Here is a 17476-nt window from a genome sequence, read left to right as displayed (position 1 = left end):
ACACACACACACACACACACACACACACACACACACACACACACACACAGAGAGAGTTGTGCCTGAGGCTGACCCTGTGTCCTATGCAAGCTGCATAATGTGCTCTTTGGAACTGGCTCTGATCGAGCTGTTGTGTGTGTCATAGAGGGGGGCTCGACTGAGGGTGAAGGGTGCAGGACAGATCTTTCAGCCAGTCGGATGTTAAATGAATCTGTTAATGATAAAGTGGGGATGAATACACACATACAGACACACACACACACAGGTCCTGGAAGGGAAGGGGGCTGGAGGTTGCTAGCTAGCCAGGGATTTCATTTTCACTTGGCCCCAATTCTGCTCTCTTCCTCCTGTGGCTTCCTGGCTCTTTCCCCTGTGTGCTGTGAGAGAGAGAGAGTGAAAGGAGTGTGTGTGCACCTGCAAGGAGAGGGTGGAGGGAGGACAGGAGAGGAAAGAAAGGAGGAGGAGGAGAGTTAGGCAGGCAGGTCCGCCCCTGGCTCTCTCTCACTGGTGGAGATGGCTCACCCCACAGGGAAGAGGAGAGGAGCTCCTGGACTGCCTGGCTGGCTCACCGTGTGTGCGTGTGTGCGTGTGTGTGTGGCGCAGGGCTGGGTAGGTTACTTTCCAAATGTAATCTGTTACAGTTACTAGTTACCTGTCCACAATTGTAATCAGTAACATTTATTTTGGATTACCCAAACTCAGTAATGTAATCGGATTACTTTCAGTTACTTTTCGATTAGTGCAGGTTAGTGTTTTTCGTCATGAATCTTGTTCTAGAGGCAGCTGTGCAGAGTGGTAACTAGCTAGCACAGCCACAAAGTCATAAAATCTGATTTTAAACTTAACCCTAACCACACTGCTAACTCTAATGCCTTACTATAACCTTAAATGAAGACCAAAAAGCTAATTTCTATTTTCATACATTTTTACAATATAGCTAATTTTGACTTTGCAGCTGGCCCATCTGGCGTAAATCGCTCAGTTCTGCCTCAAGGACAAAACTCATCCCAATAAAAGTCAATTTGCGTAAGAGTCATTAGAAGACAAAAATGAATATTACTAATTGAACGTCATCTATTGCAGGATGAATCAATGTTAGAGTTTACATAGCTGGCCATCAATGGATGCTGCATTTGACTTTATGGGTTGGTTATGTAGGCTTCTTCTAATCCATTGCTTTCTACTACAGAAAATAATGCGATTAGGCTACCTCTTTACATTGAAAAAACAGTGTCAGATTTCCAGTCATTCCAATTAATTTAGTACTCCTTTATCTTCAAGAATAGGACTTGAAAGTATAGATTAGCCGAATGTTTTTTATCTGCCCGTAACCAAAAAACGAAGGACTAGTTACCCTACTCTGTTGATTATGATTTTGTTGTCATGGCGGACCGATTGGGCTCATTGCATTGAGTTGGGAAAAAAATGCTGCTCTCGGAATGACATGCTTTGAGCCCTACCAAAAAGTGCTTTTTGCATGTGAAAAATGTATGCCATATGCTGCATTTGCTAAACGCCTACTATTTTTGTTGTTGATACTGATACCTCAATAATTTGCAGCTGTTTAAGACTGTTTAAGACTATCAAAAGTGCGCAAGTTTGGATTTTTTTTTGTTATTGCACAAATTCAATTGAGCAATAAAAGCCCCACTCGTGGTCTTCTTAAATTAAACTTGTTGACTGTATGGAGGAAGGGAGAAACTCCCTCAAGCTTTTACGCCATAGGCTGGGATCCACACTATGCAGCTGTTGCAAGAGCACATTTTATAAGCTCACTGGCTGTCTACTGGGGACATATTCATTACATTTTGCAACAGAATGGCTGTTTCTTAAACTGAAACAAACTGAACGAAACGAGGTGGGACCTACCTGAATTTGTCTAATAGAAACTTTCGATTTGCTCTGTTTGCTTCTGTTTGGTTCTTAAACGGTAAACATTTCCCTTAATGAATACACCCTGGTCACGAAAACAATGATCGATAGGCAGTATAAACTTCTTTAAAATACACATATACATTTGTGAAGAGCCATCCACAACCCGTAAGGCGCAAATAGCTAAACGAGAGAGCGGCAGTGTGATTCACATCAAAGTGATTTCTGTATCACCCATAGGCTACACCACTGCTGTTGTGCGGCAGGTAGCCTAGTGGTTAATGGTGTTGGGCTAGTAACTGGAATGAAGCTGGTTCAAATCCCAGAGCTGACTAGCTGAATAATCTGTCTATGTGCCCTTGAACAAGGCTTCTGTTAAGTTGCTCTGGATAAGAGCCTCTGCTAAGTAGGGAAAAAAAAGTGTTGTCTGTAGAAAAGCTGTACAAACAAAGTTTCTTTTTTGTCCTCCAAACATAAAAAAAAAAAAAAAAAAGAGCCTGCTAAATGACTAAAATGAAAATGTAAAATGTCCTTACCTCCAAGCGTTTATTCAAGTTGAATCATTTTTGGATGCCGACAACAGACGCACCATTGGTAGACATAGCTTGGACTAAAGCCTACAAAAGCCTATTCCTGCTCTTTTCCCACAATCCATCAAATGCATTTGGTGTGTCATCATAGTGGTCTTTGATTTGTGGTCAGACTCCCTCAGGTGGAACAAACCAAAAATAAAGCCTTTTTTATGCTGATTTGAATGCCAAATAATTTTTGCGCAAACATCCTTTCTGAATTTTTAATTAATCGTCCATTTTTTTTTTTTTTAAGTATCTGTAATCTGATTACAATAATTTTACTGCTAACGTAATTACATGTAATCCATTACTCCTCAACCCTGCGTGTGTGCGTATGTATGTATGTGTGTTTGTGCGTGCCCCCGTGGACCAACGTGGACCAACTGCCAACCCAACTGAAGGAACTGGTTTTCAGTAGTGTTCCAGACACTGTTTTATATTCCCCTAGCTCTGTACTGCTGGAGAGAAGTAAATATTGTACTCAGTCTGCTCCAACTGGAACCTCTTTTACTAAGAACTATTTCCTATGCTGTATGTCTGTCACATGTTCTAATTCCCTTTATTGACACCCCTCATGCATAGCTAATTCAGTAGTTCAGTACATGTGACTCTCTGTCACTCCTACTGTACAGCATGGGGACAGACAGTGAGTGATGTTACTATCATGGGGACATTGAGTAATGGTTATGTCAATAAATGTGTCCTGGATGACTCTGGGGGATTGGGTGTCTGTCTCTGACTGGCCTGGTTGTCTGGTTGGACTACCCCCTCGTAGTGTAGTTATGGGATTCCCCTGACTGCCTGTCATGATGTCACCTTCTCTCCCTGGTGTGTGTGGGTTCCCAGAGCAGCCCTGAATGTTCTAGAGAGGGACAGAACATTCTAGAGGCCCGCCAGAGAGCCAGTGGAGACCCCTGAATGAAAGATGAAACACACGCGTGTGCTACACATATACTCACGTGTGTGTGTGTGTGTGTGTGTGCGCGTGTGCACGCGTGTTTCTGTCTATGTGTGTGGTTGTGGGTGCTGAGTAGGGTGTCTGGGTCAGGGGCAGGTTAGTTATGCTTGGCTTGGGGTTTTTCGTATGAACACTGTAGCTGCTGTTGGGCTAGAGGAGGCAAAGGGAGGGGGGTGAGGGTTATTTTCCTCTAAAGCTAGCAAAGTTATTACACTTTTTTTCTCTGCTGCACCTGGCATGTGGCATGTCTCGCCCTTACCTTCTACTCCGTATCTCACCCCTCCCTGACCCTCAAGGTCCCTCTACTAGCAGCCTAGACCTGTCTGTCTATGTATGTATGTATGTATGTATGTATGTATGTATGTATGTATGTATGTACCTCTCTCTACTGTTAGCTGGGGTGAGTGGGATCTAGCCAGCCCAGCTCTGCTTCCTGCTACTTATCCTCCAATTAGTATTCTCACAGAATCTCTAGATTCCAAATACTGTGGAGGGAGGTCTCTTCTTGGTAAATTATTAACACAATGCTGAATGGGAGGGAGGAGAAGCATGGCCAGTATAGCCGATTGCGACATAATCTAAGCCTGAGGGATGGGGGGGATGAAGGAATGAACTCAGGCCAGAAGTAGAGGTGAAGAAAGGAGGAATGACAGGAAAGGAAGACTGTTTCCTACAAGCTTCGGGTCCACTGTCATATCAGTACACCTCATACATGTCGAAGCATACTTTTATTTTTGTTCTGCCACTAACCCTCTGTCTTTCTCTATTCCCTTCTTTGTTTTTCTCTCTCTGCAGCTCTTCCTCCCAAGCCGGCCAAGCCCATGACTCCAGTGAGCAGCAGCAATGGTGTGAAGGAGGGGGCTGGGGGGTCGCTACAGGAAGCAGAGTGGTACTGGGGAGACATATCAAGGTAGCACTCCGCACACCAAGCACATGCACAAATAGGGCTCAACCAGTGCCCGAGCAGCTGCCCTTTTGCCCTCCTATGAAAGTGCCCTGACAGCTCAGGGGATCAGTGTTTTTCACAAGTACATTGAGTAGCCAGCCAAATCGAAAAAGTAGCTAGCCAGGCTCCCCTGGGCTGGGGGGGTTCTGGTTAATACATTTTTGCCGAACAAGCTCTATTTTGGTGGCCTCTGGTATACTCTAATGCTAGATTGTATTTTGAAACAGCAACTATCAGGAAATAACCCGTATCCAATTGTTTCACACTTTTACAGTCAGTGTTCGTTTCGTCAGCTGTTGTACAATATGATATAAAACACAGGCAAAACAAAACTGGACTGCACTGGGCATTTATAGAATCCTGTAAGAGTCTGCTGACTTCCACAGGCTTCAAACTTCCTTTTAAGAGGCACAGAAAGCAGCAGTTGACTACTCCATTGTCAACATTTTGATTAAATCAGTAGACCTATATCAATTTGAAAATACCATATAAGTATCATTAGTTTTTAAAACCATTCAAATGGTTTTCTTTTATCATATTTTAGACCAGAGTGAGGCTCTGTCTCCACTAGCCTACCTATTGTTCCTTGCAGTGAGGAGGATTCACCATCTTCAGCACGTTTTCATAATTTATCTGCAGTTAATCGCCAAAAAGCCTACCAGTATGCAAATTAGGGAGCCAAATGAACAGGTCTCTCGCTTGCGTTTCATCTTGCATATCGGTAGGCTACTGACGAGTCACTCACTTTAATGTCACTTTCTGGCTAGTCCTGATAGACTTCATATCAAAAATGCAAACGGTTGGGCCATTTGGCCAAAAATCTACTGGCCCGAACTGAATTTCTACTCGCCCGGAAATGGTGTAGTTCTTAAATTATTTGGGGTCATGCAGGGCCTATAGGTTGGCATGCTTTTTCTCTATATTCGGCTATATTTGGTTACTATGATATGTATTAAAAAGCTGTGTAATATAATTTAGCAATGCAAGTCATTACTCTATTCTTTAGAATTGCATTGTATTAATTGCAGTCATTTTTGTTTCTGAAGTATGTCATTTTGAAAGGATTTGAAAATCGGACGCTGCCCCTTTAAGACAAAAAAGAGACATCGCCATGACTACAGTAGGCTAGCCAAGAAGAATGCTAAGTGTTTTTTCGTAGCTTTCTTTATGCAGACTATCAACAGGAGCCAATATATTGCTTGTATGTTCTCTTTTGAATGTTTGATTTGGTAAATGACTTTCCCTAAAATAAATAAGCCCAGCGACTAGATTGATGGGAGCTTGTTTTTGCTCTGGACAGCTCACGTGTGCTGTGTGAAGGCACAAACTCATGTACTGCTCCTGTGCTCGAAGTTGTGGTGCCAATCATATTGCTCAAATACAAATAGCATGACATTTATGTGTGTGGTCTTCAATAGTTTTCAATGGTAGACCGTGACAGAGTAGAACTGGAATGCACTGAAAAGTTACTGGCCCCATGTGTTTTTAATGTCCCTGGGCCAGCGGGCCATCGTTAATGTCAGACCTTGCATGCAAAATAAAATAAATGAATGTGCCAGAAAACAATAGGCTAAGTGGATTTCTACACATCGTTACCACATTATATGAGACGTGAAAATTAACTCACATATGGGAGGTGCAAATTCATGTTCTCTCCCTCAGTGTAAAGAAATTTGACTGCAACCACAGCGCACACAACACACACATCCAGGTACAAAGAGGTGGGCAGACAGCAGTGTTTACCTGTTATCTCTCACTTTGTGAATGACAGGCACCTGTCCTCCTTTCAATAGATTGCTAGAAGATGGATATCCTTCATTCTATTGGGAAAGGGCTCTGCAGACTTTTTTGGACTAGCAAATTGGAAAGTAGTGTAGTTAATTTAAGTGGACAAAGTAGCCGGCTGAAAATGAGTCTGTAATTGGCTGTGTAGCAAACAGCTGACACTAGTGGAAAACAATGGGGGATTTTATATTATGATTTACTTTTCAATGTTTTAATTTTAAATGTAATGAAGTGCACATCAAACTAGCTAATTTCATGAACTTGTATCTCTGAAAATTCACCAGCCCCATGCGCACACTTCTGCATGCAGTGGCTACTGGGTACAGATTTCTACACATCGTTACCACATTATATGAGACGTGCAAATGAACTCACATTATATGGGAGGTGCAAATGCCTAGCACCACTCCCATTCCCCAGGCGCTCTCATTTGTTGACTTCTGTAACTGTAAAAGCCTTGGTTTCATGCATGTTAACATCAGAAGCCTCCTCCCTAAATTTGTTTTATTTACTGCTTTAGCACACTCCGCCAACCCTGATGTCCTAGCCGTGTCTGAATCCTGGCTTAGGAAGGCCAACAAAAATCCTGAAATTTCCATCCCAAACTACAACATTTTCCGACAAGATAGAACAGAGAGATAGCCTGCAGAGTTCTGTCATACTATCCAGGTCTGTACCCAAACAATTTGAGCTTGAACTTTTAAAAATCCACCTTTCCAGAAACAAGTCTCTCACCGTTGCCGCTTGTTATAGACCCCCTCAGTCCCCAGCTGTGCCCTGGACACCATATGTGAATTGATTGCCCCCCATCTATCTTCAGAATTTGTACTGTTAGGTGACCTAACTGGGATATGCTTAACACCCCGGCCGTCCTACAATCTAAGCTAGATGCCCTCAATCTCACACAAATTATCAAGGAACATACCAGGTACAACCCTAAATCCGTAACCATGGGCACCCTCTTAGATATCATCCTGACCAATTTGCTCTCTAAATACACCTCTGCTGTCTTCAACCAGGATCTCAGCGATCACTGCCTCATTGCTTGCGTCCATAATGGGTCCGCGGTCAAACGACCACCTCTCATCACTGTCAAACGCTCCCTAAAACACTTCAGCGAGCAGGCCTTTCTAATCGACCTGGCCCGAGTATCCTGGAAGGATATTGACCTCATCCCGTCAGTAGAGGATGCCTAGTTGCTCTTTAAAAGTGCTTTCCTCACCATCTTAAATAAGCATGCCCCATTCAAAAAATGTAGAACTAAGAACAGATATAGCCCTTGGTTCACCCCAGACTTGACTGCCCTTGACCAGCACAAAAACATCCTGTGGCTTTCTGCATTAGCATCGAATGGCCCCTGCGATATGCAACTTTTAAGTCAGGAACCAATTTGCACAGTCAGTTAGGAAAGCTAAAGATAGCTTTTTCAAACAGAAATGTGCATCCTGTAGCACTAATTCCAAAAAGTCCATGGAGAATAAGAGCACCTCCCCCCAGCTGCCCACTGCACTGAGGATAGGAAACACTGTCACCACCGATAAATCTACGATAATCAATAATTTCAATAAGCATTTTTCAATGGCTGGCCATGCTTTCCACCTGGCTACCCCTACCCCGGCCACAACAGCTCTGCACCCCCTGCAGCAACACTGTGTTAACAAACCTCCAAACGAGCTTCAATGCCATACAACACTCCTTCCGTGGCCTCCAACTGCTTTTAAATGCTAGTAAAACTAAATGCATGCTCTTCAACCGATTGCTGCCCACACCCGCCCGACTAGCATCACTACTCTTGACGGTTCTGACTTAGAATATGTGGACAACTACAAATACCTAGGTGTCTGGTTAGACTGTAAACTCTCATTCCAGACTCACATTAAGCATCTCCAATCCAAAATTAAATCTAGAATCGGCTTCCTATTTCGCAACTAAGCCTCCTTCACTCATGCTGCCAAACATACCCTCGTAAAACTGACTATCCTACTGATTCTTGACTTCGGCAATTTACAAAATAGCCTCCAACACTCTACTCAGCAAACTGGATGCAGTCTATCACAGTGTCATCCGTTTTGTTACCAAAGCCCCATATACTACCCACCACTGCGACCTGTATGCTCTCATTGGCTGGCCCTCGCTACATATTCGTCGCCAAACCCACTGGCTCCAGGTCATCGAAAAGTCTTTGCTAGGTAAAGCCCCGCCTTATCTCAGCTCACTGGTCACGATAGCAACACCCACCCGTAGCACGCGCTCCAGCAGGTACATTTCACTGGTCATCCCCAAAGCCAACACTTCCTTTGGCCACCTTTCCTTCCAGTTCTCTGCTACCAATGACTGGAACGAATTGCAAAAATCACTGCAGCTGGAGACTTATATCTCCCTCTCTAACTTTAAGTATCAGCTGTCAGAGCAGCTTACTGATCAATCTACCTGTACTCAGCCAGTCTGTAAATAGCACACCCAACTACCTCATCCCCATATTGTTATTTATCTTCTTGCTCTTTTGCACCCCAGTATCTCTACTTGCACATCATCATCTGCACATCTATCACTCCAGTGTTAGTGCTAAATTGTAATTTTTTCGCCTCTATGGCCTATTTATTGCCTTACCTCCCTAATCTTCTACATTTGCACACAATGTACATAGATGTTTCTATTGTGTAATTGACTGTACGTTTCTTTATGTGTAACTCTGTTGTTTTTAAGGAACTGCTTTGCTTTATCTTTGCCAGGTTGCAGTTGTAAATGAGAACTTGTTCTCAACTGGCCTACCTGGTTAAATAAAGGTGAAATAAATCAATAAGAGACAGTTTGAATACTAGTAGGCTACGTTTCAGTTGGATCTGTCATGTGTAACTCTCACTGTTAGGAGCAGAGAAGGGGGCAATTAGACTAGGGAGGGGCACGGTTGTTCAAATATCCGAACGGACTTCAGTATTCGATTATTTCTATTTTTATTTTATTTAACTAGGTAAGTCAGTTCTGAACAGTGGGTTCGGCCTCGGAACAGTGGGTTAACTGCCTTGTTCAGGGGCAGAATGACAGATTTGTACCATGTCAGCTCAGGGATTCGATTTAGCAACCTTTCAGTTACTGGCCCAACGCTCTAACCACTAGGCTACCTGCCGCTCCAACTTACTAGGAGTGCATTAATTTTTAAGACAAAATGCTTTGTCTAAAATGTTATTATCAATGTGGCATTGCTACATAGCCTACAAGGATAGACCATTACATAAAACATGTTTATAAAACAACAGTTTTAGGCTCCATGTGTAGCAAGTGAAGTGGGAGATTTCTAATCAAAAATTATGGAATTAAGTTGGCTAAATGAGAAGGAGTAGGCTACAATGATCAACCAACAGAGAGGCTGTTGTTTCATATGAATGGAGTTGTTGTAGACAAGGGTGCCTCAAAATAGCCTCAATTAGCCTTGCTACTTTAGCTAGCTAACTGGCTAATTAAGCTGGCTACTGATGGACTTCAGTGACGTCAAAGTGAGTGACTCGTCAGAAGCCTACCAAATTGCATTGGTAAGAGTGCTGTTCATTTGGCTCCTTCAATTACATACTGGCAGGCTTTTTGCCAATTAACTGCAGATAAATTATGAAAACATTTGATGGCGATGGTGAATCCTCCTCAGGAACAAAAAGGTAGGCTAATGGAGAGATAGACTCACCTGGTCTAAAATAGGATAAAAGAAAACCGGTTGAATTGTTTTAAAAGCTAATGATACTTACAGTGAGGGAAAAAAGTATTTGATCCCCTGCTGATTTTGTACGTTTGCCCACTGACAAAGAAATGATCAGTCTATAATGTTAATGGTAGGTTTATTTGAACAGTGAGACAGAATAACCCAAAAAAAATCCAGAAAAACGCATGTCAAAAATGTTATAAATTGATTTGCATTTTAATCAGGGAAATAAGTATTTAACCCCCTCTCAATAAGAAAGATTTATGGCTCCCAGGTGTCTTTTATACAGGTAACGAGCTGAGATTAGGAGCACACTCTTAAAGGGAGGGCTCCTAATCTCAGTTTGTTACCTGTATAAAAGACACCTGTCCACAGAAGCAATCAATCAATCAGATTCCAAACTCTCCACCATGGCCAAGACCAAAGAGCTCTCCAAGGATGTCATGGACAAGATTGTAGACCTACACAAGGCTGGAATGGGCTACAAGACCATCGCCAAGCAGCTTGGTGAGAAGGTGACAACATTTGGTGCGATTATTCGCAAATGGAAGAAACACAAAAGAACTGTCAGTATCCCTTGGCCTGGGGCTCCATGCAAGATCTCACCTCATGGAGTTGCAATGATCATGAGAACGGTGAGGAATCAGCCCAGAACTACACGGGAGGATCTTGTCAATGATCTCAAGGCAGCTGGGACCATAGTCACCAAGAAAACAATTGGTAACACACTAAGCCGTGAAGGACTGAAATCCTGCAGCGCCCGCAAGGTCCCCCTGCTCAAGAAAGCACATATACATGCCCGTCTGAAGTTTGCCAATGAACATCTGAATGATTCAGAGGACAACTGGGGGAAAGTGTTGTGGTCAGATGAGACCAAAATGGAGCTCTTTGACATCAACTCAACTCGCCGTGTTTGGAGGAGGAGGAATGCTGCCTATGACCCCAAGAACACCATCCCCACCGTCAAACATGGAGGTCGAAACATTATGCTTTGGGGGTGTTTTTCTGCTAAGGGGACAGAACAAATTCACCGCATCAAAGGGACGATGGACGGGGTAATGTACCGTCAAATCTTGGGTGAGAACCTCCTTCCCTCAGCCAGGGCATTGAAAATGGTTCGTGGATGAGTATTCCAGCATGACAATAACCCAAAACACACAACAAAGGCAACAAAGGAGTGGCTAGCCAGTCTCCAGACCTTAATCCCATAGAAAATCTGTGAAGGGAGCTGAAGGTTCGAGTTGCCAAACGTCAGCCTCGAAACCTTAATGACTTGGAGAAGATCTGCAAAGAGGAGTGGGACAAAATCCCTCCTGAGATGTGTGCAAACCTGGTGGCCAACTACAAAAACTTCTGACCTCTGTGATTACCAACAAGGGTTTTGCCACCAAGTACTAAGTCATGTTTTGCGGAGGGGTCAAATACTTATTTCCCTCACTAAAATGCAAATCATTTTATAACATTTTTGACATGCGTTTTTCTGGATTTTTTTGTTGTTATTCTGTCTCTCACTGTTCAAATAAACCTACCATTAAAATGATCATTTCTTTGTCAGTGGGCAAACGTACACAATCAGCAGGGGATCAAATACTTTTTTCCCTCACTGTATATGATATTTTCAAATTGATATAGGTCTACTGATTTAATGAAAGTGTTGACAATGGAGTAGTCAACTGCTGCTTTCTGTGCCTCTTAAAAGGAAGTTTGAAGCCTGTGGAAGTCAGCAGACTCTTATAGGCATGCAGTCAAGATGGGAACTACCAGATGGTATGATAGATCAACTATGGCAGCAACAAGTTTGTCTAACTAGCGCAAGTCAGGTGGTTGGGTGGTGTGGTGTGTGTGTGCGAAGGTTCCTGTTTGTCTTGTGTGTTGGTATTGTGCATATCTGAGTTTGTTTGGCGAGAAGGTGCCTTGAGTCGAGTCATGGGATCGCATAAATCAATACTCAAGTCAATCTCATGATCACGGAAGTCCCTTTCATTTCAGGGCTGCTGCTTTTTCACAATTCTCTCTCTCTCTGTCTCTCTCTCGGCTGTCTTATATTAACTGGGATATGTACTGTACAGTATGGGTTGGTGTCAAGGGGTAGAGAGGATGTTAGAAGGAAGAACCTTTGAAAGGTCCAATGCAGCTGTTTTTGTCTCAATATTAAACAATTTCTGTGTAATAATTAAGTACCTTACTGTGACAGTTTTCAATTAAAATATTCAAAAAGAAACAAAAATAGCTTAGCAAAGAGCAATTTCTCAAGCAAGAATTTTGCTAGGACTCTCTGGGAGGGGTCTGAGTGGGGAGGGGAAACTGAAAAATAGTTGTTATTGGCAGAAAGGTTTGGAACTCTTTCTTATTGGTATATAAACTAATTTATCACCTGGTGATGTCACCAGGCAGGCCAAAACACCATCCCACCAAAACAGGCATAAATTTTAGACGGTCTTTTCAAACAGCTCTCACACTAAAAGGGCATTATCATAATTTTCACAAATGTATATGAAGCACAGGTAAATCATATTTTTGACAGTACTGGGCCTTTAAAATGAACCTAAATCTCCAGTCTAGCAGTCTGTTTGTGTGTCTGTCTCCAAACCACACTATGCCTATAGAGCAGAGTCTCCCAGCCAGGCAGGTTTTAGCAGCTTACAGGCCTGCTTAGTGACTGGCTTTACTTGACCCCCTGTTTCATCTACACCATGTGTAAAGTGCAGCTTAGCTTACCACCACCAGCCAAAGCTGACACACATCTGAGGCTGAAGCTGCACACACACACACACACACACACACACACACACACACACACACACACACACACACACACACATATATACACACACACACACTTACAGACTGACACACACACAGACCTGTCTCAGTAGTGTGAAACGTAGATGGACTAGAGCAGAGCTGCCTACAGAAAGTTAACATAGATACACATATAGAAATGTCCTTGTTTTTGAAAGAAAAGCTCATTTTTTGTCCATTAAAATAACATCAAATTGATAAGAAATACAGACGCCTCACAAGTCCTCAACTGGCAGCTTCATTAAATAGTACCCGCAAAACACCAGTCTCAATGTCAACAGTGAAGAGTTGACTCCAGGATGATGGCCTTCAAGGCAGAGTTGCAAAGAAAAAGACATATCTCAGACTGGCCAATAAAAATAAAAGATTAAGATGGGCAAAAGAACACAGACACTGCACAGAGGAACTCTGCCCAGAAGGCCAGCATCCCGGAGTTGCCTCTTCACTGTTGACATTGAGACTGGTGTTTGCGGGTACTATTTAATGAAGCTGCCAGTTGAGGACTTGTGAGGCATCTGTTTCTCAAACTAGACACTCTAATGTACTTCAGTTTCTTGGCAATTTCTCGCATCGAATAGCCTTCATTTCTCAGAACAAGAATATAGTGATGAGTTTCAGAAGAAAGTTATTTGTTTCTGGCCATTTTGAGCCTGTAATCAAACCCACAAATGCTGATGCTCCAGATACTCAACTAGTCTAAAGAAGGCCAGTTTTATTGCTTCTTTAATCAGGACAACAGTTTTCAGCTGTGCTAACATAATTGCAAAAGGGTTTTCTAATGATCAATTAGCATTTTAAAATTATAAACTTGGATTAGCTAACACAATGTGCAATTGGAACACAGGAGTGATGGATTCTGATAATGGGCCTCTCCATGCCTATGTCGATATTCCATAAAAAAAACAGCAGTTTCCAGCTTCAATAGTCATTTACAACATTAACAATGTCTACACTGTTTTTCTGATCAATTTTATGTTATTTTAATGGACCAAAAGGGAACTTTTCTTTCAGAAACAAGGACATTTATAAGTGACCCCAAACTTTTGAACGGTAGTGTATACAGTTGAAGTCGGAAGTTTACATACGCTTAGGTTGGAGTCATTAAAACTCGTTTTTTAACCACTCCACAAATTTCTTGTTAACAAACTATAGTTTTGGCAAGTCGGTTAGGACATCTACTTTGTGCATGACACAAGTATTTTTTCCAACAATTGTTTACAGACAGATTATTTTACTTATAATTCACTGTATCACAATTCCAGTGGGTCAGAAGTTGACATACACTAAGTTGACTGTGCCTTTAAACAGCTTGAAAAATTCCAGAAAATGGGACCACGCAGCCGTCATACCGCTCAGAAAGGAGACGCGTTCTGTCTCCTAAGAGATGAACATACTTTGGTGCAAAAAGTGCAAATCAATCCCAGAACAACAGCAAAGGATCTTGTGAAGATGCTGGAGGAAAAAGGTACAAAAGTATCTATATCCACAGTAAAATGAGTCCTATATCGACATAACCTGAAAGGCCGCTCAGCAAGGAAGAAGCCACTGCTCCAAAACCGCCATAAAAAAACAGACTACGGTTTGGAACTGCACATGGGGACAAAGATCATACTTTTTGGAGAAATGTCCTCTTGTCTGATGAAACAAAAATAGAACTGTTTGGCCATAATGACCATCATTATGTTTGGAGGGAAAAGGGGGAGGCTTGCAAGCCGAAGAACACCATCCCAACCGTGAAGCACGGGGGTGGCAGCGTCATGTTGCGGGGGTGCTTTGCTGCAGGAGGGACTGGTGCACTTCACAACATAGATGGCGTCATGAGGAAGGGAAATGATGTGGATATATTGAAGCAACACCTCAAGACATCAGTCAGGAAATTAAAGCTTGATCGCAAATGGGTTTTCCAAATGGACAATGACCCCAAGCATACTTACAAAGTTGTGGCAAAATGGCTTAAGGACAATAAAGTCAATGTATTGGAGTGGCCATCACAAAGCCCTGACCTCAATCCTATAGAAAATTTGTGGGCAGAACTGAAAAAGCATGTGCGAGCAAGGAGGCCTACAAACCTGACCCAGTTACACCAGCTCTGTCAGGAGGAATGGGCCAAAATTCACCCAACTTATTGTGGGAAGCTTGTGGAAGGCTACCTGAAACATTTGACCCAAGTTAAACAATTTAAAGGCAATGCTACCAAATACTAATTGAGTGTATGTAAACTTCTGACCCACTGGGAATGTGATGAAAGAAATAAAAGCAGATATAAATAATTCTCTCTACTATTATTCTGACATTTCACATTCTTTAAAAAAAAGTTGTGATCCTAACTGACCTAAGACAGGGATTTTTTACTCTGAATAAATGTCAGGAAGTGTGAAAAACTGAGTTTAAATGTATTTGGCTAAGGTGTATGTAAACGTCTGACTTCAACTGTATATATAATTTTTTAAGAAAATCAGGTTAATTTTCATGGCCTAATCTAGTCGTCAGTCAGTGTTTCTCTGGCTAGTTTGGGTTGTGTTTCATGCTCTTATTTCTCAAATGCACTGTTTACAATGCATTACACACACACACACACACACACACACACACACACACACACACACACACACACACACACACACACACACACACAAAACCGAAAGTTACCCAGGGTGCATAGTTAGGAGAGGGTTTAGGGAATTTGGCAGTAAATTAACCCCCCCTCCATCTTCATCTAAGCCTGGGGCAGCAGTGTTCGAGCAGCGCTGTGTCATGTCAAATAAACTCCACACACTGCCCCACATCCCCTTTACACACATACACACACACACACACAGGGCCCCAGCTGCTCCGGTAGGCTGAAGTTAACCCCCGCCATCCAAGAGACGGCCATGGAGAGGTCAGCTGACTTGAGGTGGGAGGCTGCTTTCTCAGCATGACGAGGCTTACTGCCCACACTGGCCCAGACACACAGACCGATAGACAGACACACAGACAGACGGAGGGAGGGATGGAGGGTGAAGAGAGGGGAGGGAGGGATGGAGGGTGAGCAATCTGCTCTGCAGACAGACAGGAAAGCCCCTAAAGCCTGTCTGGGATACAGACTGGAGCCATTTAGGATGTATGTGTGTGTGTGTGGTGTGTGTCATTTTAAGGTAAACCATCCCAACGTGTCTCCATTGTCCAGACGGTTTCAGCTGAGAGGTGGGACACAGGCCACTGCCTCTGCCTGCAGCCAGTTTGCGCACACACACACACACACACACACACACACACACACACACACACACACACACACACACACACACACACACACACACACACACTCAACAATGTGTGCCGGTCTCTCCTGTCTCAAAGACACCAATGTGTTGAGGGAGGGATGGAGGGTAAAGTGTATATTCACTAATGGGAAAGTTTGCAGCCTTTCTTGTAAATGTCATCTGGCCACTGCCTCAGATGTGTAACCGCTCTCTCTCTCTTTCCCCTCTCTTCCCTCTGTCCACCCCCTTATCTTCCCCCTCTCCATCCCTCTCTTCAGGGAAGAGGTGAATGATAAGCTGAGAGACATGCCTGATGGGACCTTCTTGGTTCGGGATGCCTCCACCAAAATGCAGGGCGACTACACACTAACACTGAGGTAGGTTACCACACTACACACTAACAGCGAGGTAGGTTACCACACTACACACTAACACTGAGGTAGGTTACCACACTACACGCTAACAGTGAGGTAGGTTACCACACTACACGCTAACAGTGAGGTAGGTTACCACACTACACACTAACAGCGAGGTAGGTTACCACACTACACGCTAACAGTGAGGTAAGGCCTGGGACACTTCACTCAAGAGTTTATGTACAGTCGTGGCCAAAAGTTTTGAGAATGACACAAATATTCATTTTCACAGTCTGCTGCCTCAGTTTGTATGATGGCAATTTGCATATACTCCAGAATGTTATGAAGAGTGAGCCGATGAATTGCAATTAATTGCAAAGTCCCTCTTTGCCATGCAAATGAACTGAATCCCCCCAAAACATTTCCACTGCATTTCAGCCGTGCCACAAAAGGACCAGCTGACATCATGTCAGTGATTCTCTCGTTAACCAAGGTGTGAGTGTTGACGAGGACAAGGCTGGAGATCACTCTGTCATGGTGATTGAGTTCGAATAACAGACTGGAAGCTTCGAAAGGAGGGTGGTGCTTGGAATCATTGTTCTTCCTCTGTCAAGCATGGTTACCGGCAAGGAACACGTGCCGTCATCATTGCTTTGCACAAAAAGGGCTTCACAGGCAAGGATATTGCTGCCAGTAAGATTGCACCTAAATCAACCATTTATCGGATCATCAAGAACTTCAAGGAGAGCAGTTCAATTGTTGTGAAGAAGGCTTCAGGGCGCCCAAGAAAGTCCAGCAAGCGCCAGGACAGTCTCCTAAAATTGATTCAGCTGCGGGATCGGGGCACCACCAGTATAGAGCTTGCTCCGGAATGGCAGCAGGCAGGTGTGAGTGCATCTGCACGCACAGTGAGGCGAAGACTTTTGGAGGATGGCCTGGTGTCAAGAAGGGCAGCAAAGAAGCCACTTCTCTCCAGGAAAAACATCAGGGACAGACTGATATTCAGCAAAAGGTACAGAGATTTGACTGCTGAGGACTGGGGTAAAGTCATTTTCTCTGATGAATCCCCTTTCCGATTGTTTGGGGCATCTGGAAAAAAGCTTGTCTAGAGAAGACAAGGTGAGTGCTACCATCAGTCCTGTGTCATGCCAACGGTAAAGCATCCTGAGACCATTCATGTGTGGGGTTGCTTCTCAGCCAAGGGAGTGGGCTCACTCACAATTTTGCCTAAGAACACAGCCATGAATAA

At 43.3% G+C, this 17476-nt stretch overlaps 1 protein-coding gene across 3 annotated transcripts in view; it reads left to right on the top strand.

Moving 5' to 3' along the window:
- Nucleotides 1-17476, top strand: part of LOC106584012 (phosphatidylinositol 3-kinase regulatory subunit gamma) — a 327133-nt gene that overhangs the window by 296612 nt on the left and 13045 nt on the right. For all 3 annotated transcript variants that reach the window (XM_014168762.2, XM_014168763.2, XM_014168766.2), the window contains 2 exons: nt 4198-4312; nt 16150-16248. In XM_014168762.2, the coding sequence (XP_014024237.1) occupies nt 4198-4312; nt 16150-16248 (214 nt within the window). The remainder of the gene's footprint in view (nt 1-4197; nt 4313-16149; nt 16249-17476) is intronic.

Source organism: Salmo salar, chromosome ssa23 (genome assembly GCF_905237065.1).
Source record: "Salmo salar chromosome ssa23, Ssal_v3.1, whole genome shotgun sequence".
Taxonomy (NCBI): domain Eukaryota; kingdom Metazoa; phylum Chordata; class Actinopteri; order Salmoniformes; family Salmonidae; genus Salmo; species Salmo salar.
The sequence above is the reverse complement of the archived record's forward strand: the minus strand, read 5'-3'. Positions and strand labels throughout refer to the sequence as shown.